Source organism: Asparagus officinalis, chromosome 8, assembly GCF_001876935.1.
Source record: "Asparagus officinalis chromosome 8, Aspof.V1, whole genome shotgun sequence".
NCBI lineage: Eukaryota > Viridiplantae > Streptophyta > Magnoliopsida > Asparagales > Asparagaceae > Asparagus > Asparagus officinalis.
Genome location: NC_033801.1, coordinates 87,966,206 through 87,986,300, shown reverse-complemented (window position 1 = coordinate 87,986,300; position 20,095 = coordinate 87,966,206). Strand labels below are relative to the sequence as shown.

Genomic DNA, 20,095 nt, shown 5'->3' with positions numbered 1-20,095 from the left:
ATAGAAATTGAGATTTATAGATTTTTAAGGACCTCTTTTGAATGTATGTAGTGTGAAAATATAACATCACGTTTATAATAAAATGAGTTACTAAATATCACATTTTAAGCAAAAATTTGATAAGCAAATGGATCAAATATGTGAATATTTGTATTTGAATACTAAAAGTCATTTTAGCATATATGTCTATGAAACTGAATTTAAAGGGATATTTGGTACACTATAATTATAAATAAGAAAATGTAACATGCAGAAAATGATGCATAAAACTTTTGTTGTAGGAAGTTAACCTCAATTCTTCGTTTTAATATCTGTATTTTATGGTGGTAAATATATTTTCAAATCTATATTTAACTATTTGGTTAGTTCTCAAATCTATTAAAAACAAAATGTTTGCTCATTTGCAAATGTAAAAGTTCTGCATTTTTTTAGTTATTATTCACCAGTTTGATGACATGATGTTAGTTTTTTACTGTTTTTAGTTAATACAAGGACACATTTTCAAAACCAACATATTTAGAAACTTAATTACAAAAAATATTCTATTTGTAACTTAATTATTAAAATCGACCCAGTTTTAGTCAGTTGGCTGAAACTGGGTTGATTTTGATAAAAAAAGTTATGAAACTTCATGGGACTTGAAGTCCTGTGAAGCTTAACAGCGCACTTAAACTTTACGGGACTTGAAGTCCTGTGAAGTTTCGTAAATTATTTCGCCAAAATCGATCCAGTTTCAGCAAACTAGCTGAAACTGGGTCGATTTTGACAATTAAATTCGAAATGGGTCCATTTTTGCAATTAAGTTTATTAATGAGTTGGTTGTGAAAATTTGTCCCTTAATACAAGGACCCATAGCAATTGTTGCACCCAAACTAGAAGCAAAAGATGCCGCTTGCTGCGTTATTTTCATTTTTTTTCTACAAAGTAGAAATTCAATTACCATCCCCAGGTATCTAGTTGCAAAACAAATGTCGGAATCTGTATTTCCCATCAACCAAAAAAAAAAAAACCACCGAATGAATTCTTAGGGGCTGTTTGGTTGTATGTTTTTACCATGTAAAATGATGAAAAGTGTAAAAAAGTGGGTCCTAATGTTAGCTTTCATCACTTTACATTGTTTGTTTAAATTCTCTTTTACATGAAAAGCTTACACCTTTTGATGAGGTGTCACCGAAAGCAAAATCACCAAAATTAGGAGTGATTTTGTTGGAAAGCTTACACAATGTCATAAATTCACCGAAAGCAAAATCACCAAAATTAGGAGTGATTTTGTTGGAAAGCTTACACAATGTCATAAATATGTTCAAAAAAATAATAAAAAAGTCAAAACCTTGTGGAAAGTGGTGAGGTGGATAACAACTTTCTATTTTGTGTCATAAATACTCTAGTTTACATTATAATATCCAAACAATGTAATACTATTATTTTAGGATTCACAAATATTCCTAACCAAACAATGTAAACACTCAAATGAAAAGTGATGAGGTGGATAACCGCTTTCTATTTTGTGTCATAAATACTCTAGTTTCCTAAAGGCATCCAAACAGCCCCTTAAATGCATAGTGAACAAACTATTTGATAAATATTGGATCAACTTTCTACTGAGCTTTGCTACAGGGACCCAAAATATGGGACCAATAGGGGGGGACAAGTGAGGTGTCCCCCTCCTATTGGATAATGAGTTGGTCATCATTAATGATGACCAACTCATTATCCAATAGGAGGGGGACACCTCACTTGTCCCCCTATTGGTCCCATATTTTGGGTCATTGACGAATTTTTCCTTTCTACTTACTCGGGGTATGCATGTCCTTTCACATACCTGTTGGGTCCAGTGTACGAACCAATGAGGGGGGATGCATATCTCCATTTTACTACCGTATACGTATAAATAAAGCTAGTGCCTTTCCCTTCGCTCTCCTCTCAACTTCATTCATCTGAAGGATCAAGAAGGCCGAGCGACGAGAAGGGGCAGAACCCACGACAAATTTTGGGTAAGGCTCCCTCTGCATCTCTCTTTTCTCTGATCTCCCATTATTTAATTCGTTTTTTTCTTGTTAAAATTTTCATGAATTGAGATAGATTGAATAATCACACTTAATTTACGCAAATGCCACTGGGATCTCCCTAAAGAAAACCCACGTTGTATAGGTATACAAAAGTTTGATTATACAATGCGATGCAAAAGACGACAATCGGCTTCACTCACTCCATAAGGAATCAATGCTGGGTATCTCTCTTTACAGTCCATTAAAAAACAAATATTTTATAGGAAAGGAAAGAAAGAATACTTCTCCGAAGAATAAGAAGAATATTTGTTAAAGGAATACTTTAAAGTCAATGCCCATGTGTATTTTTTTAAACTTATTAAGTAATCTGCGAGGTTGAACCATGTTTTAGTCTATTGTTAAAGTCTGTGATGGTACTCCAGTTTGTTTGATATAGGCTTATTTTCACATTTCCACCCCAAAGTCTACCCCTTTTTAACATTTATACCCCAAAGGTTTGTAACGTTTGTTTTTGACAATTTGATGCCCCAAATCCCAGTTCGATTTTACTTTGGCACCCTCCGTTTTATTTTCGTTAGATTTTATGTTAAATTTGTATCGCGTGCTTAGCAAGCTAGATTTTTCTATTGAATTTATCACATAGTGTCATAATTTATGTTAACTATGGCCATTTTTGGTGGAGAAGGCTTTGAAAGTGTCTTGTCTTGGACTAAGAACACATAGACATATATTCTTTACTAAAAGAGTGTCATTGACCACATAATGATCATTTAAGCCCTTCCCTATACGATGACCAAACATGAAAAAAGTTCGAGGAGAATTGACCAAATTTTTACCTCTTATCTGATATTGGAGTAAGGAAATAATGGGAGAATTGGACGTTTAGTTACTGCCCAAGGACATCATCCATATGCCGTTGAATTGGTCTGGAGTACTAGGCTTTCCCACTTCACAATATTGCTTTCAAGTTCTCATTCTTCCCTTCTTTTTCTGTTTTTTCTTATGTTGCTTTACTTTTGGTTTCTTCAGTTAAAATTGGAGTATCTAAAGAGGATGCAACTTCTTTCGGTCTCCAACCGTATTTTCTTCTGCAGTAAACCAGATTTTAACATTCGAGTTTCTCGTTCCCAAGTGACATCGTCCATAAACGTCCCCGATTTTGAAGGTTTGATATTTTTCCTGAAATTCGTACAACTTCTTTTATATTATAACGTAAATTTTTTTTATTATAAGTTTCTATGAGTGTAAGTTTTCTGGGAAAATTTTGTTTATACTTCTACAAAGATGATATATCAATTTCTTGTGTCCAAAAAAATATTTGTCTGGGTTTTTCAGATATAAGATCCTGAGCTTGTTTTCTAACTTAGTTGAAACCAGAACCAGACTAATGTTATCTACAATTAGACGACTAAATCATTTAAAATAATTAAAATTTGACCCCATCTCAATTGTTCAATTGAGTAAGATGCCAAACTAGGGGTAGTTTGGTTCTTACATAGAATTTCCTTATTGGCTCCAATATCTTTTTTTTTTGGTTATTTTTATCCTACAAGTACCTAATGTACTTGAGTGCATGTTAGTAATCTAAAAGCTATAAGTATTGTTTGCTATATATATTTGTTATCAAGGTACCTAACCCTTGTTTGATTATTTTGCTCAGTTAGTATGTTAGTAATCTAAAAGCTATACATATTGTTCTTGGCTATATTAACCGTGATCTAATTTAAATAGCTGGTGCTAATCTTAACCACCAAAGTAGATGTTCTAATTTCTAAATGGTTCTAAGGAGTAAGTTTGTTAGAACTCAAGTGTGTCCCCCTTTGGATATTCCACATTGTTTATCTTGATTTATACACCTAAAGTACGAATGATACATACGATTTAAGATCTTTTTAATCACAAATTAATCATTTGAAAAAGAAGCATGTTGTTTTTTCCGTAGTACAAGGAACTACCCTTTGAGATTGCTAGAAGGTTTAGAACTTCTCAATTTTCTCATTCTTGAACTATTTCTTATGTGTGTAGATCAAGATGAATGGTGTAGGTACCATGAGATTCTCATGATTCTTATTTCAATGACTAGTGCTCACTTAGTTAATCTTTATACTTTTTTCATTACTAGTATCGTGTACGTGCATTGCATGTAGGCACACTTGTTGATCAATTTTTTGGAATTCTTTTGGTTCTATTAGGTTAGAAAGTGAATAGTTATTAAGATATTATAGTAATTAATAAAAATTAATATTTATTCAATGAAATGAGACTTAATGCATAAAGACTAAATGAGTATATTTGTAGGAGGTTATGAATAAGTTATTTTTATCAAAAATAATAACTCTCTGCATAGAAAATTAGCTTACACATATTTCTATTATAAAATATAAACTACTTGTAAAGCAAGAAGCTCAAGTACATTTACATGTGAGAGAGGGATGTCATTTTGAAACTATCTTTCTAGAAATTATTAAACCTCCTCTAGTTTATTATTAGCTCTTAGAGTTCCCCAATTTATATTTGATACTTACAATTTATATCTCTAAAATTGCATTTTAAGGGTATTAAATGCTAGTATATTGAGGAGGATTTAGTGCAACTCAAGATATAGAAGAGGGAATTATGTACAAATTTCCCTATTTGTTATAATAATGCCATTTATAAATGGTTAATGGAGAAATGGGTAACCCTTCGTGAATGAGTTCCTTATTGAATGGGGGTTAAGAAGACAGTGGAATAATAAAAAGTTGACGACTTTTCATATTACTGTAATGTTATATTATATATTTATTTATTTGAATTGGTAAATAAATAACTTTTTACTCATATTATATTTGATAGTTGCACATATTTAATAATTCATATAAATATTATATATTAATGTGATATCAATATATATTATAATTATCATACATTAACTATTATACTCAAATAGTAGATTAATAGCAGAAAATTGATAATACTCTTAAAACTATAGTAGTAATCCCTTCTATAAGCATCCTCGGGACCAATTAACTATATCATTTTCTAAATTGATCTTCCTGCACTTTCTATTTGTCCTTTATAACCTAATAATATCAATGTATTACATTAGTGACCATAGAAAGAAAATTAACTCTTTACATATATAGAGTGAAAGCAATTACACTTATAATGCATTGTCATGAACAAAGCTTTCTTTATCCTGAGAAAAAGCATAGTATTAAGAGATTCAATCAGACTATACAAATAATTTAGCATATTTACAAACATGCTTAGGAGTTGGAAACCAATTTACATGCTAAGGCAAAGACATACACGAAGATGGAAGGGGGAAAAACCTATCAGTTTATGACTGAAATAGCTGCAGATTTTGATAAAAATACAGGATCACCTTCTTTGTCGTCTTCACCAATTTTTTCTATGCTCTCTAAATTGTTACACCGATGCTTCCATTACCATCTTCTCAATCAATTCGATCGTACTCCACCAGTGATGTTACCATTGACACACTCACACTTCTTGTGGTTTGTAAGTGCTATAGTTGTGTCTCCTTACTTTTCAATATGAATAAATTTTGATTAAGAGTTAGAATTTTGGTTAGAGAAATTTGATAAGATTCTATAGTACTTTATAGTGATTTATGGAAGAGGAATAGTTATAACGTTTTTCATTATTAGTGTGTAATGTCAAGACTTAGTGGGGGAATGTTATTAGTGGGTGGTTAAATAAAAATTTGATGGTAATAAATAGGGAGGTTATGAAAAATTAAGTATGTATATATCTTAATGTATGCATGTAGATGTGCTCTAGATGTATGCATGTATGTGTTTCGGAGGGTATTTTTGGAAGAAATATTTTAACGTGGCAACACACTTTGATAATAGTATTAGATTAGACATACAATAATTGTAACTGTCTTTCTGCACAATTTAGAGTTTCCAAGAGATTTTTCAAAAAGCCTAATTTTGCTTCAATGTAATATCTTGTTCTTTGAGTTTAACTTTCTAGTTTGTTTGATCTTCCATTTTCTAGAAAGGGGATTGAAGATGAGTACAAGTGCTAATGTTCTAGTTAAGGTATGACAATAATCCTACATTATTATTCAAAGCTGAAGAGAATGTAGGCCTTTTCTTTTAACTAAAAGCTTATAAATAATATTTCTGCAGAATAGAAGAGAAAAGGACATAATCAGGGAGGGATTGTTGAAGGTGGACCTTTCAGCTTCATCTTATGATACCGCATGGGTGGCCATGGTCCCTTCTCTGAGATTCCCAAAGTCTCCATGCTTCCCTGAGTGTATTGATTGGATATTGAACAATCAACATCATGATGGGTCTTGGGGGCTTCCTCATAGAGATCCCTCTTTGATTAAGGATGTTCTTTCTTCTACACTGGCATGCATACTAGCACTTCATCGATGGAATGTTGGCGAAGAACATGTGAATAGGGGTATTTCAAATAACACCTTATGACCTAGTTTATTTTTAACTTTATGCACATTAAAGGAGAATTTGATTTGGTTTTGATTTGTAGGACTGCAGTATATTGGATCTAATTCCTCATCTATTTTGGATAAGAGGTTGCAGTCTCCTGTTGGATTCATTATCATATTTCCCTGTATGATTGATTATGCCATAAATATGGGTTTGGACATACCCATAAGCCAATCGGACACAGATATTATGCTTAATATGAGAGAAATGGAACTGAAAAGGTAAAGGCTGTTTTGGCATGTTTTGACAATTTAATTAGTGTTTGAAGTTACTGTAACAAAGGATATTTTAGAAAGATGGTTGGTTCTAACATAATAACGTGTGAGATTATTTCAGGCCTTTTCTAACTGAACAATCAAATGAAGTACATCAAGTAAATTTTTTTATTAATTAATTACTTATTACTCCTAATTCAGAAAAAAAAAGAAAAAATATGGACCTTTTGCTCTCTGTATGTCACTTCTTGTACCTCTAGTAGTTCAAAAACCAAACAGGCTCTAGAGTTATAAAGTGAATGTTGGAATAACATTGACTGATGCATTGAAGGAATCTTAGATCTAAGTTTTGGTTGGGGCTTTTATAGAATATATTAGTCCACTGGTTGTAGAATTCCAACATCTTGCTTGGTTCCCTTGATCTAAATTGTTTGTTATTTAGATGTACATGAATTTCTTACCTTGAAGTATAGCTGGCTATATTATGCTTCATAATCTAGAAAATATGCATAATGAGGTGACTTAGAATGCAAAAAATTAATACCTCTTCCTTATCTTTTCTCCTTTTCTGTTGTAGGGTAACTTCAGTCGTAATACATAATATAATGAAACCTTTTATATTCCATATGTGATATATTATTTGTTGCGTCCTCACTTGGAAGGACAATCTGGAAGTCATTTTTTTGCACTTTTAATCACATTATGACATTTATATTTGGTTTCTGTAGCTGTTCACATTCTTAACTTTCATTATTAATGAAAGAAAAAGAAGATTCAAATGTACAGTAACTCATTTCCTTTTCTTTAGATTTGCTGCAGACTCCTCAGAGGGGGGAAACGCTTATCATGCATATGTTGCAGAGGGATTGAGAGAATTACAGGATTGGCAAGAAATTATGAAATATCAGAAGAAAAATGGTTCACTATTTAATTCTCCTTCTACAACTGCTGCTGCAATAATTCATACTCAAAATGAGAACGCCTTCAATTACTTGCATTGGCTCCTAAAGAGATTCGGCAATTCAGGTTCTTCCAAAATCTAATCCGATATTAGAATACGTGGTAATCTTTTTCGATTCAGCTTCTGATGTAAGATCTCTTTTTATTGTTTTCTACAGTTCCTACAGTATATCCTCTAGATATATATACACGCCTTTGCATTGTTGATGATCTTGAGAAGCTTGGTATTTCTAGGCATTTTAGTTACGAAATAAAGAGTACATTGGACAATATATACAGGTGGTGAGCATATTATAATTCTTGGACATATATTATGGAACTATCTTTATTAGAATTTAGAACTTGACTTCATCCAATATAACAGATGCTGGACACATGATGATGAAGAGATAAGTTCGGATGCTGCCACATGTGCAATGGCATTTCGAATTTTACGTATGAATGGATATGACATTTCTTCAGGTGATCTTTTGTTGATACCTGTCAGTTCTCTATTTCTCTTCTTGTTTAAACTTGAGTGATAATGTGTGGAAGTTTGTGTAGATGCATTAGCTGAATTTGACGAAGTTGATCATTTCAAAAGCTCAGTGCAAGGGCACTTGAGTGATATGAGGGCTGTTTTAGAGTTGTACAAGGCTTCACAAATCAAGTTTTTACCAAATGAACAAATTCTAGACAAAATAGAGTCATGGTCAGGTTGTTATCTAAAGGAGGAAGTTTCGGCTGATGTAGTTCAACAACTTGATGCAATTTCAGAAGAGGTAATTTCAGTCCTAAGCTTCTAGATGTAGGATCTGTTTGTTTCCATACCTCAGCAATTTATGACTACACAGTTCAAAATATAATTAAAGAAAAATTGAAAAAAAAAGAAAGGAACAAAAGTAAAATAGAGAATTAAATTGGGAGAATAAAGCATTTATGCGCTCGTTTTATCCTTGCAATTGTATAACAAAATCTATTGCAAGCTAAAGGTAAATGTCTAAATGGTCCATTGTAGAAGCCACTATCATGTTGTTGTTGTTGGATTTTTTGGTCAAAACTGCTTTTCAAAAATGAGTTTTCAAATTATATATTTATTAACTACTGGTAATATTTAGAAATCCTTAGTAGCGTAGTGGAAAATAAAAGTTTTGGTGTTTCAAAAGGTCCTGTGTTCGAGGCTTGTCATAGGCAAGCCGAGAATTGTTTTTGATTTAAATAATTAAATTAAGCCTTTATAATTACTAGTGGGTTGTGAGTTATAGGTCATGGGCCGTGGGCCAATGGGTCGGGGATTGGGGCTATTTAGGCTGAGGCACTAAGTGACGCTTTGTAAGGCGTACTTTGCACTTCGTACGGAGACATCGAGACTAGGTAGCGCCCTTTGGTGCCACTGTGGCCGCCTCGCAGGCTGCTTCGCAGCATACACGTGAGCCTCGAGGAAGACCCTCGTGTTTGTAAGAGGGAACGCGACCCTTACATTCGCGCAAGGGTGCGACCCACGCGTTTGCAAGAGGGAACGCGACCCTCGCGTTCGCGTGAGGGTGCGAGAAACGCGACCCTCACGTTCAGGCGTTACTGCATGTAGCAGTTGCAACAATTAAGTCAAACTGATTGCGGATGACTCTTGAGCTGGCCTTAGAGGCCTATAAATAGTGCACATTGGGGCATCTCTTAGGATATACGAAAAACACACTGAAGTGTTCGAGCTGTTGTGCTGCCGCTGCAGAGTTTGAAAGCGTGCAAGCTTTAGTCTGTGCTTGAAGAAACTTAGCCCTGAACCGAGATTTTACAGATCGAAAGATCTTTGCCTGAATTAAAAGATTTAGCCACAGGCGCAAATAATCTTAAAACAATATTTTTGATCGACCATGGATCCTGCGAGGATTCTTGGTGTGGACTGTCTTAAGTTAGAGAACTTTGACGGATCTAACTTCAACGTATGGCGTCGGAAAGTGATCTTCGGGATGCAACTCTTGAAAATCTATTATATGGTTTCTGAGGAGAAACCTAACTCTGAAGTAGATTCTGAGTCTGAAGCCTCTTGGGCTAGAGATGATCACTTCTGCAGGAGTTATCTATTTAACTGCCTGACCGATCATGTAGCAGATGCTTACACCAACAAGGCCTCTTGGTGTGGACTGTTTTAAGTTAGAGAACTTTGACGGATCTAACTTCAATGCATGGCGTCGGAAAGTGATCTTTGGGATGCAACTCTTGAAAATCTATTATGTAGTTTCTGAGGAGAAACCTAACTCTGAAGAAGATTCTGAGTCTGAAGCCTCTTGGGCTAAAGATGATCACTTCTGCAGGAGTTATCTCCTTAATTGCCTGGTCGATCATGTAGCAGATGCTTACACCAACAAGGCCTCTAAAAAGGAAATCTGAAATGTTTTGGAGGACCAGTACAAGAATGAGGAGAAGCTGTCCAAATCTTACCTCATTGACAAGTTTCTAGACTTCAAGTTTGAAGATGACACTTAGGTTTTGCCTCAAGTCAAAGAGCTTGAAAAGCTTGTTATGAAGCTGAAGGATGAAAAAATCAATCTTTATCAAACCTTCATTTCTGGTGCAATTATCAACAAACTTTCTCTATCTTGGATGTCATTCTCCATTAACATTCGGAGAAGGAAAGGAAATGTGACTGTCTAATTTGGAGAAGTTAATTCGGATCGAGGACGAGATTCGGACTCGCACGAAGACTGAGCTCCTTGCTAAGCAGAGGGCGTCTGCTAACATGATGACTGCTAACTTTGAGAAGACTAGTAGTTCTTCTTCTAAGAAAAATAAAATCTTTTAACAAAAAGAAGAACCAGAATCTGAAAAACCTGAGAAGAAATAGTTCAAGAAGAGCGGCAAATGTTTTAACTGTGGGAAGGATATTTTGCCAAGAACTGTAAAGCACCAAAGAAGGGAACAACACACAATATCAATCAAGTTGACAATTGTGTGACTATGCTCTTTCAAGTGACAATTCTCAGCAAAATCTCTGGTTGGTGGTTAGATACAAGTGCTATTTGTCATGTCTGCTCTAACAAAGATCTGTTCTCTTCTTGTATTGCTATCAAAGAGAACGTATCAATGACTGATCGTTCTGTAGTTCTTGTTCTTGGAACTAGGACTGGTGCTGACTCTCTTTAGGGAAAGCTCACATTGAAGGATGTGAAACATGTTCCCTCAGTTGTTAAAAACTTAGTCTTTGGAAGCTTGCTATGTGATGCAGGTATGAGACTGGATTTCCATGGAGGAAAGGATGTGTTATCATTTAAGAAAATGTATTTTGATAATACATATCATACTGATGGTATGTATAAAATCAGTAATATTGTACCCAACTCAGTTATAAACAAAATATCCTCTTCTGCTTACTCCTCTATGTTATTGCACAATAGGTTGAGACATGTAAATTATAAAAAACTGTTTAGCATGGAGAAGTTAGGATTACTTTCAAAATGTAAGGCTAACAAACCTGAGAAGTGTCAAGTCTGCGCGCAAACGAAGCTGACAATGAAGCCTTTTCCAAGTGTCACAAGGAGCACCAACCTGTTGAATCTGATTCATTCAGATACTTGTGACTTCAAGAGTTTCGTCACTCGAGACAGCATGAAGTACTTCATCACTTTCATTGATGACCATTCTTGCTTCTGCCACGTCTACCTGTTAAAATCTAAAGATGAAGCTTTTAGCAAGTTTGTCAAGTTTCGCACTGGTGTGGAGAAGCAGCTTGGATTTCAGGTGAAAAAACTCAGGAGCGATAGAGGAGGAGAATATCGATCTAATGAATCAGAAGCATATTTCAAGGAGCATGGAATCATTGCTGAAACTACTGTTTCGTATTCTTCGTAATCTAATGGGATTGCAGAAAGAAAGAATCGTACATTGACTGAGATGGTGAATTCGATGCTAATCATATCTGGTCTACCTACCTGCTATTGGGAAGAGGTTTTGCTGATGGCAAACTGGATTTTGATCAGAATACCTTATTCCAAAACCGACAGTACTGCTCATCAGTTATAGTTGGGATATCCAAATCCTTTGGATAGTCTCAAAGTGTGGGGGTGTCTTGCATATATTCGAGTTTCAGATATCAAAAGGCTTAAGCTCGGACCAAAGACAAACATGCGTGTGTTTCTTGCCTTTGCTGAAGATAGCGATGCTTACAGATTCCTGGACCTTGGAACCAACTCCGTCATTGAAGCTCAGGATGCATAATTCTTTGAGGATAAGTTTATCAAGGATAAAGGTTTATTGTTCAAAGATATACTAGAGAATGCTGGTACGTCAGATGCACCAGAGGTCATTAAAGCTCAGGATGCAAAATTCTCGCTCAAAGATATACCAGAGAATGCTGGTACATCAGATGCACCAAAGGAGCCAGTTTCGCGAGAAACTGAAAATGTCAATGATGAAAGAGTTACCGAACCACCTTCCAAGCGTGTCACGAGACAAAAGGATTTTGGAGATGACTTAATCACCTATAATATGGAAGGAGATCCACAGACTTTCTAAGAAGCAATGCAGTCAACAGATGCTCTTCTGTAAAAAGAAGCTATAGATAATGAGATGGATTCATTGATCCAAAATCATACTTAGGAGCTGGTGAATATACCTGAAGGTGCAAGGCCTATCAGTTACAAGTGGATCTTCAAAAAGAAGCTTCGTCTTGATGGTATTATTGAGAAGTACAAAACAAGACTGGTGGCAAAAGGATTCTCTCAGAGAGAATGAATAGATTTCTTTAATATTTATGCATCAGTCTGCAAATCACTACTATCAGAGTGCTTATTGCATGGGCAGCGATAAAAGGTTTAACATACATTAGATGGATATGAAGACTGTCTTTCTCAATGGAGATCACACAGAAAAAATCTACATGGAGAAACCAGAAAGACTTGATGCCTCAACTGGTAAAGTTTGTAAACTTGTTAAGTCTCTACATGGACTTAAGCAGGCATCGAAACTCTGACATGAGAAGTTCGATGAGGTTGTTCGCAACAATGGGTATCAAATCAGTGAATCTGACAAGTGCCTATACATCAAGGTCACTAAAAGAAAGGCGGTGGTTATCTGCCTCAATGTGGATGATATGCTTATTATCGGGAGTGATTTGGAGATAGTAATATCTACTAATAAATTTCTTTCAGCACAGTTCAGCATGAAGGACCTTGGAATTACGGACATAATTCTCGGAATCAAAATCATATACTCTGAAGAGAGTATTGGATTGTCCTAATCTTATTATGTCAAGAGCATGCTAAGAAAGTATGGCTACTACTATCTGCCAGAACTTTCAGTGCCGTATGATTACAACAAGAAACTTTAACCAAACACTGGAAGACCAGTAGAGCAGCTAAGGTAGTCAAAGATCATTGGGAGTCTTATGTACGCGATGAGCTGCACAAGGTCAGACATAGCATTCGCTGTATGAATGCTTAGTAGGTTCACAAGTAATCCTGAAAAGCTTTATTGGGATACTGTCTAGAGATTGATGAGAAACTTAAAAAGAACTATAGGTCTGGGCCTATTCTACACTGGATATCTGGTTGTAATCGAAGGCTATTCAGATGTGAGCTGGTGCTCAGAACCAGATGAGTGCAGATCTACTAGAGGTTTTGTCTTAACCATGGGTGGAGTTGTCGTCTCGTGAAAGTCTAAGAAGCAGACTATGATTGCATAGTCATCGATGGAATCTGAATTCTTCATACTCTGTGTTGCAGGAGGTGAAGCTGAGTGGCTCAGTGGCTCAGTTGTTTTCTCCGAGACATTTTATTGATAGAATTATAAGGCGTAATTACTATCTATTGTGATAATCAGGCGACGAGTGTTGTGGCAGCGAACTCGATGTTCAATGAAAGAAGCAGACCATTCGTCTGAAGCATGGTTATTTGAGAGAACTCATTTGCCAATGAGTTATTTCTATGATTGACGTTCAGTCTTCAGAGAATGTGGCTGATCCTTTGACTAAAGGTCTGAAAAAGGACATAGTCAAAAGGACGTCTGCTGGAATGAGTCTCAAAATTTAGTGAATCTTACAAATACTTACCATTTATATCAAGTTATTAGTTTAAAGTTTACACGACTAATGATAAGATAATTGGTTCAAAAGACAAGTAAGATTTTCAAAATTTGGTGAGTATTACAAACACTTACTATTTACATCAAGTTATTAGTTCAAAGCTTACGCTAGTAATGATAAGATGATTGGTTCAAAAGTCAAGTAAGATTTACAAATAAAATCCTATCATGATAAAAAGGATGACTGTTAAGCCTTAATTGGTTCAAAGCATTTCAGATGCGGGCTGTTGGATAGGTAATATGCCTAAAGGACTCACCGATGATCCTATCATGTAAAGGGGATGACTGTTAAGCCTTAATGAATCCAAAGCATTTCGGATGCAGAGTGTTAGATAGAAAACACGCCTAAAGGACTCACCTAGAATCCTATCATGAGAGAGGATGACTCTTAAGCCTTAATGAGTTCAAAGCATCTCGGATGCATGATGTTTGATAGGAAACATGCCTAAAGAACTCACCTATGCCTGAGTGGAGATTTGACCGTCTCTTATGATGTCTTGTGCAAAGATGCCTAGAGCCCTAGCTGAAGCCAGGACATGAACATGGTCATAAATGTGCAACGCAGGTCATAAATGTGCAACACTAAGGTAAAGGCAAAGGCAAGTATGGTTCAAAGTGAAAACTACCACGGATGAGTTTGATCTTGTGTGAACGCTGGATTTTTACTTTTTTAGACATGTGCTGGTTCAAGTCTTTGCGACACCATCTATCTATCTTTTATTCAGTTGGTCTAAAGGGGATTCAAGTCCTTGCGATATCTACCTTATGCACAACGATTGAAATAAGGGCACCGTTACACGACACTAGTTTAAAAACTTGTAGGGGATTGTTAGATTTTTTGGTCAAAACTGCTTTCCAAAAATAAGTTTTCAAACTATATATTTATTAAGTACTGGTAATTTTCAGAAATCCTTAGTAGCGTAGTGAAAAGTAAAAGTTTTGGTGTTTCAAAAGGTTCTGCGTTCGAGGCTTGCCGTAGGCAAGCCGAGAATTATTTTTAATTTAAATAATTAAATTAATCCCTCATAAGTACTAGTGGGTCGTGGGCCGTGGGCCAATGGGCCGGGGATCGGGGCTAATCGGGCTAAGGTGCTAAGTGGCGTTTTGAAAGGTGCACTTTGCACTTCGTACGGAGGTATCGGGGTTAGGTGACGCCTTTTGGCACCACGTTGGCCACCTCACATATCGCCTCGCAGGCTGCGTCACAGCATGCGGGCGAGCCTCGCGTTTGCAGCGTGGGGCGAGCCTCGCGGGTGATCCTCACGTTCGCAAGAGGGAACGCGACCATCGCGTTCGCGCAAGGGTGTGACCCTCACGTTCGCAAGAGGGAACACGACCCTCACGTTCGTTAGGCGCGACCCTCGCGCGGCGGTGCGAGAAACACGACCCTCGCGTTCAGGCGTTACTGCATACAACAGTTACAACAATTAAGTCATTTGCTGTTATAATCATAATTATCATAATTGTCATTATGATTTATAACAGTTAAATTGCCTGCGGGTGACCCTTGAGTTGGTCTTAGAGGCCTATAAATAGTGGCCATTAGGGCAGCTCTTGGAATATACGAAAAACACACTGAAGTGTTCGGGCTGTTGTGCTGCTGCTGTAGAGTTTGAAAGCGTGCAAGCTTTAATCTGTGCCCGAAGGAACTTAGCCCTGAACCGAAAGGTTTTTACAGATCGAAAGATCTTTACCTGAACTGAAAGATTTAGCCACATGCGCAAACAGTTGCGAATTAGCTTTCTACAAAATTTTGATAAACAAGAAAGGGATGAAGAAGGAAAATAGAGAATTTGACAAGGTAAAGAAAGCATTTATCCACTATTTAATTCTTACTACTGTGTAAACAAAATCCAATATACGCTATGGCCTAAAGGTAATTGATTGGTTAGAAAAGCTTAGTGCAATAAGCTTAAACACAATAAGCTTAAACACTTAAGAGCTTGCACAATGCATATTTATGTGAAATCTAACAAATTACTAGAGATTTGCTTAATTTACTTGAATTGCATATTTAGGATGAAGAGACTTGCATAATGCCACACATTTATCATTCTTTCATACATGTCAGAAAGTATAATACTTCCTAAAATATTGTGTTTCAGAGTAGAATAACATACTTTGATGCATAAACTAATTTGAACTCTTCATTTTTCAACGGGGAAATGAGGAAAACTTATATATAGAATTTCACAAAAATTCTAGGTAGGTAGATAGATAACCAATACATAGTAATCCTCTATCCAACTCTTGGATGGGCTTTATATTGGTTAAGAAAAGACATATTTTTGCTAACCTAAATGCATAGGTTCTTGCAATTATATATTAACTGTATGTTAATAATTTGCAATACTTTTGCTGTGGTAATTTTTGTGCGCATCATCAAACTCCAGTATGAATACGCTTTGGGATACAATTCTCTCACAATTTAGCTTAACGATATTACTCCATAACAATCTCATAACGGATTATGTCCGTTGCATTGTGAGGACTGTCGACTGTGCTTTCCTATTGGGGGTAAGTTGGAGAGGTTTCTCCTGGACCAAAACCTGGACTGTCTTTTGTGCGCAAAATTTAGATACTTCAAATTTGTATACAGTATGGATATAGACAGAAAAATTGAAACTCTTCTTAAACTCAGGTTCATGTGTATGGTTAATGACTAAAGCTTAGGTCCAAATAAAATAGAGCTAAAACAGTCTTATTTCAGTCCTGAAGATTCAGGCCATTCATCAAATATGACAAACTACAAGAAATGTTTTGACTTCTAAATGTTTTACGTGAACTCACCTCCAAGATCATTTCTCAAAACTTAGCCACTGTATCTCATCCAGAGATTGCACCTCTGAAACTAGTAATGTACATTGTTCCATCACCAGAATATTATCCTCTATTGCGGGTATTAAGCATTGACATTTGATAGATTATGTTGAAATCCACTTTTTCAGGTTGCTCATGCTCTTAAGTTTCCTTTCTATGCTAATTTGGATCGTCTAGAACACAAGAAACATATTGAACTCTCTGATGGGGGAAATCTCAGGATTCTCAAAACATCATATGTGTAAGATTTCGTTAGTAGTTTTCAAATGAAGGAAAAATAAGCTGTCTTCAGTACTTGTTTATTATATTAGCACAAACTAATTATTGTCGTCTCAATAGCAATCACAGTATCAATAAAAAAGATGTCCTAAAGATGGCAGTGGAAGACTTCAATTTGTCGCAGTCTATGTACCGCAAAGAACTGGAATGTCTTGAGAAGTGAGTCTATCCATTTATTTCTTAATATGGTTAGGGTAAATTATGAGAAACTCCCCTTCATCTATACCCCTCTCTTTGAAGGGGTAAAAAAACTTATCTATGAGCATTAATGAAACCATTAATTTTGTAACTGAGTTTTGTTCTTCAGACGTCTACGCAGACACTTGTACTTGGATACGTATGAACCAACGTTTGTGCTTCAGATTTCACAATTTTTGAGAGTTAGAAATATGAATGAAGATATAGAAAAGAGTAAGTTGTTGGATAGAGTAAATAACTCCAATCTTTTTTTATCATTAATCTAGATTTATGCATGCTGATGGTTGTCTAGATGTATTAGGAACTAAACTCCATTACCGAACAAATGGTTTTATTATTGATCATAGACATGGAAGTTTCTTAAAAACAAGGAAGAGATGGAGGAGGATTCTTGTTGTTTACCCATGTTGATAGAATTCATTCTGCTTCTCTAAAATCCATAGCACAACTTTTTCTTGCAAGCAGGTGGGTCAAAGACAATAAGTTGGATCGGCTTGAATTTGCTAGGCAGAAACTAGCATACTGCTATCTTTCTACTGCTGCTACACTTTTTCCCCCTGAAATGGCAGATGCTCGCATGTCTTGGGCAAAAAATAGTGTGCTGACTACTGTGGTTGATGATTTCTTTGATGTTGGAGGTTCAAGAGAAGAACTTTTAAACATTATTATGCTGGTTGAGAGGTACAATTTATTTAATTGCAAACAAGTATGATTTACATGATTTTGAACTTGGATATTTTGACAGATGGGATGGAATTCATGAGAAGGAGTTCTGTTCAAAACAAGTGGAGATCGTATTCTCTGCTCTTTACAGTACTATTAATGAGCTTGGAGCCAAGGCATCAGCGCTCCAGAAGAGGAGTGTCACACCTCATATAATTGAGATTGTGAGACATTTAATCATGTTGTGGAAGAATTTTTTCATATTAAATGCTAAAATCTTTCATATTTTGATATTAGGCTCCAAACTGTCATATTTTTAATTTGCACCCCAAATCCTTTTAGTTTGTTTCAAATTACACCCTGTTGTTAACTTTAATGGCCATTTTAGAACATATTCCATTAAATGTTATATTTTATACTGTCTAGACAATTATACCCTTACGAAATGGCTCCCCAGTCCTAATAATGCCTTATCCATTCTTCCCATCGCTTTAATCGTTTCATGTTCTTTCCATTTACTCTCCTCAAATCCACTAACATCTGCACTAGATCTTCATTTGAAACCTATTTCTTCACTCTATTACAACACACAAACTACATTATTTGTATTTTTTTTCTTGCTTATTACCACCTTCCTCTCTTGTGCTTTGGATGAATTCTAGGACTGAGGGAATTAAAGGTAATTTATCTCATATGGTTAGCTTCTAACCATAGAACATTTATACATTTGGATGGAACCTGAATAGAGGGCGTAACTAAAATATAAATATGTGGGGATTTAATATCAAAATATGAAAGATTTTAGTGTCCAAAATGAGAAAACCCCTCTTTTTTGTTTAGTTCTTTCTGTAGTCTTCTTAACTTCCGAATTTGTAAGTTGCAGTGGCTTAACTTGATGAAGTCGATGATAAAAGAGGCCGAGTGGCTGATGAACAAGTCAGTTCCTTCACTGGATGATTACATGGAAAATGGATATGTTTCATTTGCTCTAGGACCAATTATTTTGCCAGCACTCTATTTTGTTGGTCCAAAGCTTTCAGAGGATGTTATTAGGGATCCAGAGTACCATAACTTGTACAAACTTGTGAGCACGTGTGGGCGTCTTCTCAATGATGTTCAAGGATTTGAAGTAAGATTCTCCAATCAATTGAATTCTAAACATCACTTTCATTGATCATATAAATGAAGTAATAGATGCTGAACGGATTAATGGCATAGGATATTGTTTGCATAGCTCAATTAACATGTTTGGTAGTAAGAGAATCCAATTCATATGGCTAAAATAAAACCATTGGTATTATGTTGACATGACTGAAGCTGCATAGATAAAAAAAGTGTAGATTTTTCAACGTTCTATTACATCAAAGTTAATTTGTGCATTCTTGACATGTATATCAAATATCAATCATGACGAAGAAAACTCATACCCCATGCTAATAACTCAAAGTAGGAGGTTTTCTGAAATTAACCCCAAATTGAATGGGTAGATATAAATATATTGTGGTGTATGGTTTTTTGCATCATTTTGCTTTTCATGGGAACCATTTGGTCTTGCTACCATATCATATACATGTATTTGCTCTACATATGCCTTTAACTTCATGGTGATAGGGCCATTAGCTACCAAGATCAATTTCCCTCCATAGTATGAAATCCCTCTAAACTGCGTAAGTTCCTGTGACTAATGTTTTTCATCGGCAGAGAGAACTTAAGGAAGGGAAATTGAACAGCTTAGCATTGCATATTCTCCATGGTTCTATTACCGAAGACGAAGCCAAGAAAGAAGCAGAGAGAATTATAAGCTCAACTAGGAGAGAGCTGCTGAGGCTTGTGTCGCAAACAGAGGGAAGTGTAGTTCCAAAAGATTGCAAGGAGTTATTTTGGAAGATGAGCAAAGTTCTACATCTATTTTATCTAAGGAATGATGGATTCACTTCACCAAAGGAAATGGTTGCTGCTGTTAATTCTGTGATTTATGATCCTCTTGAAGTTGGTCATTTACAATTGTAAGAAAATGCTTGAAGGAAGAAATACCTCCCTCTCTCTCTCTCTCTCTCTGAATATGTATTAAAAGGTATGACAAGTTTGCTCTAGAGTTCAGAGAATAGTTCTATACTGCAGTAGACAGGGTTAGCAGGCAGAATAAATGGATATATAATTACAAATATTTTTGGTATATGAACTTTTAAATTGTTTTTTTAGCTTTACCTTATATCTAGTATATGCTTTGTTGCTAGTTGTGCTTCGAACATGTCTCAGAAAAGCGAGTTAATTTTTCATTTTTCAAATTTGTTTTTGAAGATCCATAACTTGAAATTCCGTTCTTTGATATTTAAATTATTACATACTGGTCAAAAAAATTTAGGATATATTTTATTTTTTTCCCCTTTAACATTCCCCTTCTTGCAGTAAAACTTTGAACCACTGC

General features: G+C 35.5%; 1 protein-coding gene across 3 annotated transcripts; it reads left to right on the top strand.

Moving 5' to 3' along the window:
- LOC109851541 (ent-kaur-16-ene synthase, chloroplastic) lies at positions 1,917 to 19,843 on the top strand. Of its 3 annotated transcripts, none has more exons than XM_020421729.1 (15): positions 1,917 to 1,994; positions 3,039 to 3,174; positions 6,018 to 6,061; positions 6,152 to 6,434; positions 6,519 to 6,699; positions 7,502 to 7,719; positions 7,812 to 7,932; positions 8,018 to 8,115; positions 8,197 to 8,414; positions 16,656 to 16,768; positions 16,876 to 16,965; positions 17,470 to 17,685; positions 17,750 to 17,891; positions 18,551 to 18,796; positions 19,369 to 19,843. In XM_020421729.1, exons 2-15 carry the CDS (start codon positions 3,063 to 3,065, stop codon positions 19,675 to 19,677), a joined length of 2,391 nt encoding a protein of 796 aa, XP_020277318.1. In that variant the 5' UTR covers positions 1,917 to 1,994; positions 3,039 to 3,062; the 3' UTR covers positions 19,678 to 19,843. The 3 variants fall into 3 exon arrangements, with proteins under 3 accessions (XP_020277318.1, XP_020277317.1, XP_020277320.1); XM_020421728.1 differs by having other exon boundaries at positions 16,867 to 16,965; XM_020421731.1 differs by lacking the exon at positions 3,039 to 3,174 and having other exon boundaries at positions 16,867 to 16,965.

Coding starts and splice junctions, on each gene's coding strand:
- LOC109851541 (XM_020421728.1), top strand. CDS start 3,063: ATGCAACTTCTTTCGGTCTCCAACCGTATTTTCTTCTGCAGTAAACCA. Junction 7,933..8,017: donor ACATTGGACAATATATACAG/GTGGTGAGCATA, acceptor CCAATATAACAG/ATGCTGGACACATGATGATG. Junction 18,797..19,368: donor ATGATGTTCAAGGATTTGAA/GTAAGATTCTCC, acceptor TTTCATCGGCAG/AGAGAACTTAAGGAAGGGAA.